We start from the raw sequence: 15,016 nt of genomic DNA on the forward strand, positions 1-15,016 counted from the left end.
CTCCAGAGAGAAAGCAGAATAATACCTAAAATAAGCATTGCTTAATTCACTGTCGTACCTAAAGCTGGATCTAACTGATGCCTTTCATAATCATCTCTAATGTTGCCTTTAGCATCCAAGACCATAGGTTGCTTCTCTCTGAATGACACAGTAACCAGATTGCTAGAGTAAAGTTTCCTTTGTTGGTAATTTTTAAATTTAATCTTCATAAGAATGTATACATTTGTTGTTTATAAATCGTACTTTTCTGAGTAGTTTAAGAGGTTGGGAAACTGTTCTGTTATTTATCAGACATTTTTACTTATAGCCAATACAGAGGTAAGCTTGGAATATTATGAAGTCTGAATTCATAGTAAAAGACTTCAAATTAAAAAGGCTTTTCTGTTCATTATTCTTCCTTTTCCTCTGACTCTGTCTCATGAATCATTGCTAAGTTTTTGTTAGAATAACCACTTGAAGACCAAAAATAATACATATTACCTCATGGTCATTTAACTTAAAAAAAAAAGTGTTATTGCAGCTTAATTGCTGTGCAATAATTTGCCCATATTTAAAATACGTAACTTGGTAAGTTTTGATATATGTCTACACCCATGAAGCTATTACTGCGAACATCTCCAGCACACAAAAATCTCATTGCTCCCTTTTTTTAATCTCTCCCTCCTGCCAGGCAACCATTGATCTGCCTGCTGTCATTAGACTGGTTTGCATTTTCTAGAATTTTGTATATATATGGAATCACAAAGTATGTGCTGTTTTTTTTGGTTTGGCTTCTTTCACTCAACCTAATTTTTTTGAGATTCATCCATTTTGATGAGTAATATTCTATTGTATGGATATATCATTTATTGACAGACACTTGGGTTGTTTTCAGTTTTTGCTGAAGTTTTGAATTTTCAGTTTTGCTAATTTATTTTACAAATAAAGCTGCTATGAACATCCATGTTTCATCTTTATATGGACACAATGTATTCTTTCCTCTTGGGTGAATACTTACAAGTGAAATGGCTGGGTCATAGGATAATTGATTTAACTTTGTAAGAAACTGTCAAGATTTTTTTCCAAAGTGGTTTCCATTATTTTATATTTCAGCCAGCTGTATATGAGACTTGTGGTTCCTCCATATCCTCGCCAACATTTGTTGTAGTCAGTCTTTTAAGAGTAGACATCGTGACAGGTACAGAGTAGGCTCTTGCTGTGGTTTTAATATGCATTTCCCTAATGACTAATGGTGTTATGGTGTTAACCATCTTTTAATGTGTTTACTTGCTATCCATAGCTTCTTTGATGAAAAGTCTATTCACATTTTGACTAGTTTTTATTGTGTTTTGTTTTTGAGAAAGAATGTGTGTGACACACACATTCTGGATACAAGTTGTTTATCGGGTATATTCTTTGAAGATTACTTTCTCCAGTCTCTGGCTTATCTTTTTATTCTTTTAACAATGTCCTTCAAAAAGAGCAGAAGTTTTTAATTTTGATGAAGTGTAGTTTTTAAAGTTTTTCCTGTTATGTATCAAATTGATGTATATAAGAAATTTTTCACAGTTCAAGGTCACAGAGATTTTTGTTTGATTTCTTCTAGTAGTTATATAGTACTAAGTTTTACATTTAAGTCTGTGATCCTTCTGTGTTAATTTTTACATATCATGCAAGGTATTGATGAAAGTTTGGAGATTTTTGCATATGTATATTCTATTGTTCTGACACCATTTTTTAAAGACTCGGTTCTACCATGAACGGTCTTCTGCTTAGTCGCTTAGTTGTGTCTGACTCTGCGACCCCATAGACGGTAGCCCACCAGGCTCCTCTGTCGAGGGATTCTCTAGGCAGGAATACTGGAGTAGATTGCCATGCCCTCCTCCAAGGGGTCTTCCCAACCCAGGGGTTGAACCCAGGTCTTCTGCATTGCAGGCGGATTCCTTACAGTCTGCGCCACCAGGGAAACCTGTCTTACCTAAGACAGGGAACTGTCTTAGCAGCTTTGTCAAAAATTAGTTTGTCCGTTTTACCTGTTTCTGAACTTTGTAGACAGCCTATTGCTCTGCTGTGTCTTTAAGCCAGTACGATAGTGTCTTGATAGTGGTAACTTTGTACAACCCTTGAAATCAGATAGGGCTAGTCCTCTAACTTTATTCTTCTTCAAAGTTGTTTTGGCTCTTTTAGGTCCTTCACATTTCCATAGGAATTTTAAAATCAGTTTGTCTATTTCTATTTTTCAAAAAACCTACTGAAATTCAGACTAGAATTACTTAGAATTATAGATAAATTAACAATTTAGCAATTTTGAGTCTTCTAAGCCATGAATGATGCTAAAGCTGAAACTCCAGTACTTTGGCCACCTCATGCGAATAGTTGACTCATTGGAAAAGACCCTGATGCTGGGAGGGATTGGGGGCAGGAGGAGAAGGGGACGACAGAGGATGAGATGGCTGGATGGCATCACCAACTTGATGGACCTGAGTGTGAGTGAACTCTGGGAGTTGGTGATGGACAGGGAGGCCTGGCGTGCTGCAATCCACGGGGTTGCAAAGAGCCATGAAAACAACGTCGTCGTTCAGTTGCTAAGTCATGTCTGACTCTTTGTGACCCCATGAACTGCAGCACTCCAGGCTTCTCTGTCCATCACTGTCTCTCTGAGTTTACTCAAACTCATGTCCATTGAGTCAGTGATGCCATCCAACCATCTCATCCTCTGTTGCGCCCTTCTCTTGCCCTCAATTTTTCCCAGCATCAGGGTCTTTTCCAGTGAATCGGCTCTGCATCAGGTGGCCAGAGTAAAGGAGCTTCAGCATCAGTCCTTTCAATGAATATTCAGGGTTGATCTCCTTAAGGACTGACTGGTTTGATCTCCTTGCTGTCCAAGGGACTCTTGAGAGTCTTCTCCAACACCACAGTTCAAAAGTGTCAATTCTTAAGCCATCAGCCTTCTTTATGGACCAACTCTCATATCCATACATGACTACTGGAAAAACCATAGCTTTGACTATATGGACCTTTGTCTCAAAGTGATGTCCCTGCTTTTTAATACACAGTCTAGGTTGGTCATAGCTTTTCCTCTAAGGAGCAAGCGTCTTTTAATTTCATGGCTGTAGTCACCGTCTGCGTTGATTTTGGAGCCCAAGCAGATGAAATGTGACATTTTCCCCATCTATTTGAAAACAATGTAGCTTTCCATTAATTTAGGTCGTCATTAGTTTCTCTCAGCAGCATTTTATAGATTTCAGAGTACAGGTCTTATACATCTCTTGTCAGATTTATTCCTAAGTAGTTCATGTTTTCATGCTATTTTAAATGGTGTTTTTAGGTCAGTTTCTTATTGGTTAATACTAATACTTGGAAATATAATTAATTTTGTAAGTTGCAATGTTGCTAAAATTTATTAGCTTTTTTGTAGATTCCATCAGATTTTCTACATAGGCAATATGCCATCTTTAAATAATGACAGTTTTACTTCATCCTTTCTAGTTTGATGCTTTTTAGTTTATTTTTCTTGATTTACCGTGCTGGCTAAAGCCAGTAGAAGTAGTAAAAGAGAATATCCTTGCCTTCTTTCATTAAATACGATGTTAGCTCTAGGTTTCTTGCAGATTACTTTTATTAACTAAAGGAAATTCCCTTCTATAACCTCATTTGTTGAGAAGTTTTATCAGAAGACATTGGATTTTGTTTTTCCATATCTCTTAAGATGATCGTATGGTTCTTTAGTTTGTTGATGTAGTAAATTATATTGACTGATTTATGAATACTAAGTCTCACATTTTTGCAAAAAAAAAAAAAACTTGGTCATGATATACTCTTTTTTAAATGTTATTTAAATTTGGCTGTGCTGGGTCTTTGTTGCTGCGTGGGCTTTCCTCTGGCTGCGGTCAGCAGGGGCTGCCCTCTAGCCACAGTGTGAGGGCACCTCGTCGCAGTGGTTTTGCTCGTTGGGTAGCACGGCTCTAGGGCACGTGGGCCATGGTGGCTGAGCGCGTGGGCTCAGTAGTTGAGGCTCACGGGCTCTAGAGCACAGGCTCAGTAGTTGTGGCGCACAGCCTTAGTTGCTCTGTGGCGTGTGGGATCTTCCCAAATCAGGAATCGAACCCATGTCTCCTGCATTGGCAGGAGGATTCTTTACCACTGAGCCACCAGGGAAGCCCTGTCTATTTCTTGAGTGAGCTTTGATGGTCTGGTCATTGGAGAATTTGTCCACTTCATCTAAATTGTCTAGTTTATTGGCATAACATTGATCCTAATATCCCCTTATCTTTTTAATGTCTTTAGAATCTGTAGCAATGTCACCTCTGATTCCTGATATTGGCAATTTGTGTATTCTTTCACTTTTTCTTGATCAGTCTAGCTAGAGTTTTATCTATTTTATTGATATTCTCAAAGAACCAACTTTGGTTTCATTGATGTTTCTGTTGTTTTTCTGTTATCTGTTCATTGACATTTGCTCTGGTTTTCTTTCCTTTCTTCTGTTTAGTTGGAATTCAATCAGTTCTTCCTCTAGCTTTTTAAGGTTGAAAATGAAATCACTGATTTCTTATCTTTCTTCTCTTATAATATAGGCACTTAGCTGTACACCACAGATTTTTATTTTCATTCAGTTCAAAATACTTTGTAATTTCCCTGTTGATTTTTTCCTTTGGTCTATGAGCTGTTTAGAAGCATATCGTTTAGTTTATACAAAGTTTATCATTGGTTTTCTCAGTATCTTTCTGTTATTGTTTCTGATGTAATTACCTTATAATCAGAAATCATGAGAAGTGTCTTGAATCCAGAATTAAGTTTATCTTGGTAAATGTTCTACACGTACTTGGAAAGAATGTATGTTCTGCTGTTAAAAGTGTAGAGTGTTCTTTTGAATGTCAAATTGATTGATAGTGTTTAAGTCTTATATCCCTATTGATTTTTTGTCTACTTATTCTGCCATTATTCAGAGAGGAATGTTGAAATCCCTGACTATAATTGCAAGTTTGTCTCATTTCTTTTTTTTTTAAATACCTTTTTTGAGATATAACTCATATACTATACAATTCATCCATTAAGGTTTACAACTAAATGATTTTTTCCATCACCACTATCCAATTTTATAATATTTTCATTCCCCCACAGAAAAGAAACCCCATACCCATTAGCAGTCATTTCCCATTTCTAATCAGCACCAGTTCAGTTCAGTCACTCAGTCGTGTCCGACTCTTTGCGACCCCATGGACTGCAGCACACCAGGCCTCCCTGTCCATTACCAACTCCCGGAGTTCACTCAAACTCATGTCCATTGAGTCAGTGATGCCATCTAACCATCTCATCCTCTGTTGTCCCCTTCTCCTCCCACCTTCATCTTTCCCAGCATCAGGGTCTTTTCAAATGAGTCAGCTCTTCACATCATGTGGCCAAAGAACTAGAGTTTCAGCTTCAGCATCTGTCCTTCTAATGAATATTCAGGACTGATTTCCTTTAGGATGGACTGGTTGGATTTCCTTGCAGTCCAAGGGACTCTCAAGAGTCTTCTCCAACACCACAGTTCAAAAGCATCAGTTCCTTGGCACTCAGCTTTCTTTATAGTCCAACTCTCACATCCATACATGACTACTGGAAAAACTATAGTTTTGACTAGATGGACCTTTGTTGGCAAGGTAATGTCTCTGTTCTTTAATATGCTGTCTAGGTTGGTCATAACTTCATCACCACAGCCCTAAACCACCACTCATTTACTTTCTCTCTCTACAGAGTTGCAGATGTTTTATATAAACATAATCATACAATATGTGGGATTTTGTAAATCATGTGTTAAAGTTGGCATAATGTTTTTACATTTTATCTATGTTACAATATGTAGTATTGGAACTTCATTCCTTTTTATGGCCAAATAATAATCGCATTGTATGGAAATGTTCATTTTATTTGTCCATTCATCAGTTGATGGATGTTTATATTGTTTCTACATTTTCCATGTTATGAATAATGCTTCTGTGAACACTGGTGTACATAAATTTTTGTGTTGTATGTTTTTATTTCTCTTGCACATTTGCTTAAGAGTGGAATTCCTGGGTCATATAATAATTCTGTTTCACTTTCTGAGGAACTGCCAAATTGTTTTCCAAAGCAGTTGCAACATTTTTCATTCCTACTGGGAATGCATGAGGTTTCTCTGCATCCTTGCCAATATTTGTTGTTATATTTTTTATTATAGCCAATTTAGTGGGCTCATCGTGGTTTTGATTTACATTTCACTAATGACTAATGATGTTAAGCCTCTTTTTATATACTTATTGGCCATTTGCATATCTTTGGAGAAATGTCTGTTTGGCTCCTTTCTCATTTTTTTACTTTTTTTCATTTAAGCTATTCTTTTTATTATTGAGTTATAACTCAATTAACCCTATTAGATAAATAATTTGAAAATATGTCCTCTTATTCTATGAGTTTTCTTGTCATTTTCTTGGTACTGTTTATAACACAAAGGTTTTTAATTTTGATACAGTCCAATTTATCTTTTTGTTCTTTTTTTTCTTTTGGTGTACTGGAGGGGGTTGCCATTCCCTTCTCCAGGGGATTTTCCCGACCCAGGGATCAAACTCGGGTCTCCCGCATTGCAGAAATATTCATTACCATCTGAGCCACCAGGGAAGCCCAGTTTATTGTGTGTGTGTGTGTGTGTGTGTGTGTGTGTGTGTGTGTGTGTGTGTGTGTGTGTGTGATTTGTGCCTTGGGTATTGTATCTGAGAAAACATTGCCTAATCCAGGATCACAAAGATTTACTCCTGTTTTTTCTTTTAACAGTTTTAAGACACTTGATTTTCTTTTCTTTTTTCTGCCATGCTGCATGGCATGTGGGATCTTAGTTCCCCAACCAGGGGTCAAACCTGTGCCCCCTATGCAAGCAGTTGGAGTGCAGGGTCTTCAACACTGGACCTCCAGGGAATTTCAACTTAGAGTTTTCTGAAACAACCATTTCATATCTTTTCCTCACTCGATAAGCCATTGTCACCCCCCTGCCCCCAATTCCAGCTGATGACCTCATCTCCCTTTTGTTGAGAAAACAGAAACATCCAGAAGGGAATCTCTCCTCTTCCATTCTTCAGATTGTGAATGGGCCTGTGTCTTTCTTCATCCTCTTCAAGGTTACCCACCTCCGCCTGGGCTCTTCTCCATCCCTTCTTTCTCCAGGACTTCACTGCTTCTGCTCCCTATCTTCAGTCTCTCCTTGTTTGTAACTAAAGCAAGCTTTATTAGCATTCTTATAAAACATATAAGCATGCCTTAGTGTTTCCCATCTTTGAAAACCCTTGGCTCCAGATGTTCTACTCCCCTTCATACCCACACTTCTTAAGTGTTTTCTCTCACACTGCCTCCATGTCTCACCAGTAATTCCTCTTCAACCCCCTCCAGCTATTCACTGAACCGCTCTGATCAGACACCAACGATCTCCATATTGCTAAGTCCCTTTTTCAGCCTCAGCACAATTAGCCAGTTTCCACACCCTTCTCCACAAAGCACTCCTGGGTCAGCTTCTGTGACTCCATACTCCTAGTTATCCCCATTTCCTTGGTTATTTCCTCTGTATCTTTTCTCCAGCTCCTCTACTTTTACTCAGCGACTAAATATTGGAGCACCTCAGAATTAAGCCTAGGCCTTCTTCCCTATAAACTAGATAACCTTATCCATTTTCATGACTTTTAATATTATTTGTGTGCTGGTGGTTTCCATATGTGCCATCTCCAGCTCAGACTTGTCCTGTGTGCTCCATACTGCTAGATCTGACCACCTTCTCTGTGTATATCTCTAGACATCGATCCAGAACTAACATGCTCTCTACTCTGCTTTTTCTCATCTCAGTAAATGACACCACATTGGTCCATTTGCTCAGGCCCCAAAACTAGATCTCATCCATATTTATTTCCCTCTGTCACCTCCCACATCAGTTCATCATCAAGTTCTGACTGTCCTGCCTCCAAAATACAGTCTGTGTTTCCACTCCGCTCCATCCTGAGCTAATCTAAACACCCATCATCTCTGACTTGAACCCCTGTGTTAGCCTCCTAGGGAGTCTCTCTGCCTGTACTCTTGCCCCATCCCAGTCCATTTTCATCAGAGAAATCATTGTAGGTTTGACAGTGGTTATCATTGTAGGTTTGACTATTTCTTGTCACAGTTTTCATGAGAAAGGGAGGCTTTTTCTAATTTGCACCAAGGTAGATTTGCATTTAGGCTAGCATTTTTATGCCTTTCCCTTCTCTGATGCATCAAGGTCTTTTTCTGTCTAGGCCCCAGCTTTTCTTTCAAATATTTCAGACTTAAAGAAGTCAAACAAAAAACTACCATATAACCTTTGCGCCTAGGGAGTCTCTCTGCCTGTGCTCTTGCCCCATCCTAGTCCATTTTCTTCTTGCTTCAGCTTCAGTCTTTCCAATGAATATTTAGGATTGATTTCCTTTAGGACTGACTGGTTTGAACTCCTTGCAGTCCAAGGGACTCTCAAGAGTCTTCTCCAACACCACAGTTCCAAAGCATTAATTCTTCGGCATTCAGCCTTCTTTATGGTCCAGCTCTCACATCCATACATGACTACTGGAAAAACCATAGCTTTGACTAGATGGACCTTTGTCAGCAAAATAATGTCTCTGCTTTTTAATACACTGTCTAAGTTTGTCATAGCTTTTCTTCCAAGGAGCAAGTGTCTTTTAATTTCATGGCTGCAGTCAACATCTGCAGTGATATTTAAGCCCAAGAAAATAGTCTGTCACTGTTTCCATCGTTTCCCCATCTATTTGCCATGTAGTGATGGGACCAGATCCCATGATCTTAGATTTTTTAATGTTGAGTTTTAAGCCCACTTTTTCACTTTCCTCTTTCACCTTCATCAAGAGGCTCTTGAGTTCCTCTTCGCTTTCTGCCATAAGGGTGGTGTTATCTGCATATCTGAGGTTATTGACATTTCTCATGGCAATCTTGATTCCAGCTTGTGCTTCATCCAGCCGGCGTTTTGCATGAGGTACTCTGCATATAAGTTAAATAAGCAAAGTGACAATATACAGCCTTGATGTACTCCTTTCTCAATTTGAAACCAGTTCATTGTTCCATGTCTGGTTCTGACTGTTGCTTCTTGACCTGCATACAGGTTTCTCAGAAGGCAGGTAGGGGGTCTGGTATTCCCATCTCTTTAAGAATTTTCCAGTTTGTGGTGATCCACACAGTTAAAGGCTTTAGCACAGTCAGTGAAGCAGAAGTAGATGTTTTTCTGGAATTCTCTTGATTTTTCTATGATCTGACGGATGTTGGCAATTTGATCTCTGGTTCCTCTGCCTTTTCTAAATCCAGCTTGAACATCTGGAAGTTCTTGGTTCACATACTGTTGAAGCCTGGCTTGGGGAATTTTGAGTATTACTTTGCTAGCATGTGAGATGAGTGCACTTGTGCAGTAGTTTGAACATTCTTTGGTATTGGAATGAAAACTGACCTTTTCCAGCCCTGTGTCCATTGCTGAGTTTTCCAAATCTGCTGGCATACTGAGTGCAGCATTTCAACAGCATCCATCTTTGAAAGGATTGGAAATAGCTCAGCTGGAATTCCATCACCTCCACTAGCTTTGTTCATAGTGAGGCTTCCTAAGGCCCACATGTCAAGTTACCTTTGGTTTTAGTCTGTTGACCCAGCTGTTGATAATTTATAAGCCTGGTTTGCTTAATTTAGTCAACAGTTTTCAAGCTTTTCCCACAGTTGTTCTACTGAAACATTTAAAGTAAATGACACTTTATTCCATTGTACTTGAGTAGCCATGACTAAAAACTAAGTTTCTATAAACCTATCCAGAAACCAGAAAAACCTTTGGCAGTGTGAATCATCACTGATGTAGTTTGATTCTCCTTGGCTTTTATTTACTGTCTTGAGGAGGGGTGCACCTTTAACTGCACGCTAGTGTAAGGCGTGTCAGGCGTGCAGAACACGGAGTGGACAGTCCCGGCCCTGTGACTCGTGAGAGGTTGTCTAACTTAACCTCCCTTTTCTGTTGGCAGTGCACGACTTGATTTTCTGGCGAGATGTGAAGAAAACTGGCTTTGTCTTTGGCACCACACTGATCATGCTGCTGTCCCTGGCAGCTTTCAGTGTCATCAGTGTGGTTTCTTACCTCATCCTGGCTCTTCTGTCTGTCACCATCAGCTTCAGGGTCTACAAGTCTGTCATCCAAGCTGTACAGAAATCAGAAGAAGGCCATCCATTCAAGTGAGTTCAAGTATCATAAGTAATGCTCTACAACTTAGGAAAGGGTTTGCAGAGGCTGGTCAGATTCAAATCAGACCTGATTAGAAATCAGGAATTATAGGGCCTAATGCAGCTAATCAGTCGCATGAAACGTCAGCTTGAGACTCCTTTATGAAGTGACCAAGTTAGGCGCCGGGAACTTCTTTGACAAACTAGAGGTTCACCTAAAAGGACTGTCTGAATTCTTGGGCAGGGTCGTCCTGTAGAGCAAGCAGGGCATCTGGACAGTGCTCAGTGAAAGGGGGTCCCAGGTACATGTTTAAGCCCCACATAGTTAACACTTAAAACAGCCTTGGAATGTTGTCGTTGAGGATGCATTCTTGGCAATAACAGAACTCAGTGTGTATATTCTTGGTTTTATCTCTCCTTTAGTTACCTTAATACCAGGGGCAAGTCATGATGAAGTCAGTAGGTCATGCATTTGTAGAATCCAGTTGCTAGCTTTTCCAACTGTGCTATGATTTAACAAATGTTTTCTCACCCCTTTCCTCTTGAAAGTCTTGGCCTGTAAAAAGTTTTAACATCAACAAATGGCAGTATTTTATTATTTTCAAATAGCAGGTTTTTAAAACCCCTTCTCATGGAAAAAGAAGTATTTCTGTGGTCTCTCAGAACTATGACAGAATAGTGTCTGACTGCAGCTTTGGTCCTTGTCTTTTCTCCTGGTGAAAATAGAAGGAATGATTTAAGCTCTATGTGGCATGTTAAAAGTTACTTGCAAATTGGTTTTAACAAATCAGTAGTTGTTGATTGATTGAGTGGATAAATTTTACTGTTTTGCCACAAGCTGCAATGTAGAAGTTTGTGTTTTTTTTTTCTCCTTTCGCATGACGCTGTTATAGATTTATAAAATGTGTTTTGCTGGGTTGTATTAATTACAGCATCTAATTTTTATAACTTTTGTGTTTGATAGTAAATATTTCCTTAATAAACAGGAAAGAAAAACATGCCTGTTACTCTTCTGATTTTTCCCGCAAGACTGTAGGCTGTTTGAGGCAGAAGCAGTTTTACTTTTCTGATATCCCTACACCTAGTGGAGGGTCTGATACTCATGGGCACGCAGTAAGTGCTGAGTGAATGGACAGATTGTGAGCAGGTGGTTACATCTCAGTTCTAGAATGCATCCTGGGAACAGAACGCAGGTCTTTGTGTTTCTTTAACAAATATTTTATAATGCCTCCTTTATCATTTTGAAATGAAATTCATAGATAATATTACTGGTAAACAATTACAACAAGCATTTCAGTCAATATTTTAATTTCTTAGAAATAACTACACCAAAAAAGAAACTAAAGATACTTTAGATCAGATACTTGCATGTACATTTATAATCTCCCTTACAGATGTGATTTTCCAAAATGGCACAAAAAAAAAATCTTAAGGTTTCAGTATAAACAAAATACAGTTTTAGACAATTAGGGATATGTTAAAATTGTGGGGAAATTACTTTGTTTTTGTATGTTCTGGGCTCCTGATAATTATAAATAGGTTCACCTTCATGAATATCCTATGAGATAGTAAAAGTTATGCAGGACATTGGGCAGTTCTTTATTGTACATGACTATCCCTCACTGCAGACATAGGGCAGCTTTGCCTCTACCTACCAAATGACAGCCATGTCCCCCCACCCCATGTTAGCAAAATCTGCCTCTGCAGATGTCACACACCCTTGGGGGGATTTCACCCTCTGAAGAACTTCTGTGCTAACAGAAACAGGTCGTCTCCTGCCATGTCAAATGTGTGACTGTTGTTTCTTCTTCTGGAAGAGCCTACCTGGATGTCGACATCACTCTGTCCTCAGAAGCTTTCCATAATTATGTGAACGCTGCCATGGTGCACATCAACAGGGCCCTGAAACTCATCATTCGTCTCTTTCTGGTGGAGGATCTAGTTGACTCCTTAAAGGTTAGTTGCCTCTACAGCTTTTGGTGGTGAGGCTGAGGAAAACCAGGGACTGAGTTATAATTCAGAGGAAAGGCAGTAAATAAGGTTTTATCAGACAAAAGCAAAATGTATGCTTGTCTCAATCAATCTATAAAAATGGAAGTAGGGGTTAGTAAAGAAGGTACTTTATGCTCCAAGAGAACTAACATCAGAATAAGGATAATGTATGTAATTGATAGAAATGCAGTTACAGTCTGTTTGGGGGCCTGAGAGAACCACTGAGTTCTTTTATGCACCCTCAAATGTATAATAGAAATGAGGTAACCATCTTGAAATTATTAATGGCATATATCACTAAATTTATGAGGACTTAGCTAGAAAAGAATAACATCAAATAACCTGAATTTTTTAAGATCCCCTGGTGGAAGGCATGGCAACCCACTCCAGTATTCTTGCCTGGAGAGAGGAGCCTGGTGGGCTACAGTCCATGGGGTCGCAAAGAGTCAGACACAACTGAGTGACTACTACTGCTAAGTCACTTCAGTCGTGTCCAACTCTGTGCAACCCCATAGACGGCAACCCATCAGGCTCCCCCATCTTTGGGATTCTCCAGGCAAGAACACTGGAGTGGGTTGCCATTTCCTTCTCCAATGCGTGAAAGTGAAAAGTGAAAGGGAAGTCGCTCAGTTGTGTCTGACTCTTCGCGACCCCATGGACTGCAGCCTACCAGGCTCCTCTGTCCATGGGATTTTCCAGGCAAGAGTACTGGAGTGGGGTGCCATTGCCTTCTCCAAACTGAGTGACTTCACACAGCCAAACCTGAATTTTGCATTATGATTATTCCTGCTTAACCCTCTGATGTTGGCCTTCACAGCTTGCTGTCTTCATGTGGCTGATGACCTATGTTGGTGCCGTTTTCAATGGGATCACCCTTCTGATTCTTGGTAAGGTGGCAAGGAAAATGTCTTCAGGCTCTATGAAGTAATTGGTAAGAGTAAGAACAAAGAGAGCTCAGCGTGGCTCCAGTCCTTTCACACTGGCCCAGCCTTTAACATCCATAAAGGCCTTGACTAGTTATTGGAGGAACCTGTGTTTGTGGGCACAGGTTTATTAAATGGTCCCACCTATAAAGAAACATCCAGATAACTAGAAATAAAGGAGAGTTGTCGAGATTTGGTTTAAATATGAGGATCTTCATAATTTGGAAATTATTAGTGGTATAAGAGGGAAGACTATATACCTGTATCTAACTCTCCTTAGTTGAGAGCTCTGGCCAGGATTTCTCATATTGATGAAGTTCTGTGTTTCCCTGTATTTCATGAGGAAAAATATCCCTGTTACTCAGACTTTGTGACTGTCTCCATTGACACTTGCCGTGTCTCATGATTCTTTCTTACAGCTGAACTACTCGTTTTCAGCATTCCAATTGTCTATGAGAAGTACAAGGTAAGCATTTGTCTGTTTTTGAGTCAGATATGCTAGTTAATGTATGACTAATTTTAGTTCTTTTTTTATTTCTTTCTTTATTTGGCTACATCAGATCTTTAGTTGCAGTATATGGGATCTAGTTCCCTGAACAGGAATTGAACCCGGGCCCCCTCCATTGGGAGCACAGAGTCTTAGCCACTTGACCACCAGGGAAGTCCTTAGTTCATTTTTTAGGCATTGAAAGTGCACAGCAATCTTTTCCTAGCCATTTTTACAGTCTAATTTTACAAGTCAAGTGCCTACAAGAAACTGGTAACTGGTTTCCTCTAAGAAGCGAAACTGAATGTCTAGAAGAGATAAGGGTAGAAAGGGAATTTACTGTGTTACCATGCTGTGTGTCTTTTGAGTTTTATCAGATGGATCTATTCCCCCAAAAAAGTTGAAAAAAATGCTTAAATAAGAGCTGGTATCTGTGAAGAAACAAACTATTAAAGGAGTTGTGGGAATCCGTCAGTGTGAGCAGACGTCTGCATTGTAGAGTGGCTTATACCGAGTGTACTGGCTGCTGTGAAGTTGTTCTTGATAGACTGTTGTCCATCATCTGACTTGATTCATGGCTTTTTGGTATTAAATGAATTAGTCTCACCAGGAGTCAGAACATATTTGTGTTTACTGAATGTAGATTAGACACACAGTTTCTGGTATTGAGAAAATGATGGTTAAACTAGGCTAAAGAATCTTACCTTCAGGAAAATTGTTAATCTGTGTGTTGCCACAACTGAATGACTTTTCTTCCTTGAAGACCCAGATTGATCACTATGTTGGCATCGCCCGCGATCAGACCAAGTCAATTGTTGAAAAGTGAGTATGCTTAGGTTCCACATTTCATCATGACATGAGCTTTTTTCCCCCCAGTTGTTTTTAGTCTCCTATGTAAAATGCTAATACCAAAGAAAGTAATTTTTATCCTGGGGAAAAGGAAAAGCTTGGTTAATGGTTTCATTTTACTAGAAATTATTTCATCTGCTCCTTTGTAAAGCATTCTTTGTATCTTAAACTGAAAAGGATCAACAGACTTAGGACCACTCTGCCTTTTTGAACTGGTTTTTAAATGTTTGTGGTTGTCTACTCACCATTTAGTTTCACAAATATCAATATTAAGCCAAACTCTTCTTTCCCTTTTCAGAAATAAAACTTGTAGTAAATAAATATATTAAAGCTCAAAACTACCTCTTTTCTAAGACTACATATCCTTCTGTTTTAATCAGTTTCATATTTAAATCAAATAATAAAATATTGGTAGAATTTTTATGACTCCCTATATCAAGGAACTGTAAGTTAATATTTTTCCATATTTTCTTCAGATACTCTTTAAGAAACAAAGCATCACAGCAGTTAAATTCTCTTTGTGCCCGCCCCCCACCTTTCACACCCCAGGTTTCAGTGCTTTTTCTAG

The 15,016-nt window shown here is 39.0% G+C and overlaps 1 protein-coding gene across 3 annotated transcripts in view; it reads left to right on the forward strand.

Annotated features, from left to right (window-relative positions):
- The window catches only part of RTN3 (reticulon 3), a 64,903-nt gene that overhangs the window by 48,486 nt on the left and 1,401 nt on the right, over window positions 1-15,016 (forward strand). For all 3 annotated transcript variants that reach the window (XM_019954765.2, XM_070782475.1, XM_019954766.2), the window contains 5 exons: window positions 10,002-10,209; window positions 12,015-12,153; window positions 13,007-13,076; window positions 13,532-13,578; window positions 14,363-14,421. In XM_019954765.2, the coding sequence (XP_019810324.2) occupies window positions 10,002-10,209; window positions 12,015-12,153; window positions 13,007-13,076; window positions 13,532-13,578; window positions 14,363-14,421 (523 nt within the window). The remainder of the gene's footprint in view (window positions 1-10,001; window positions 10,210-12,014; window positions 12,154-13,006; window positions 13,077-13,531; window positions 13,579-14,362; window positions 14,422-15,016) is intronic.

The sequence above is a fragment of the Bos indicus genome, chromosome 29, assembly GCF_029378745.1.
Source record: "Bos indicus isolate NIAB-ARS_2022 breed Sahiwal x Tharparkar chromosome 29, NIAB-ARS_B.indTharparkar_mat_pri_1.0, whole genome shotgun sequence".
Classification (NCBI taxonomy): domain Eukaryota; kingdom Metazoa; phylum Chordata; class Mammalia; order Artiodactyla; family Bovidae; genus Bos; species Bos indicus.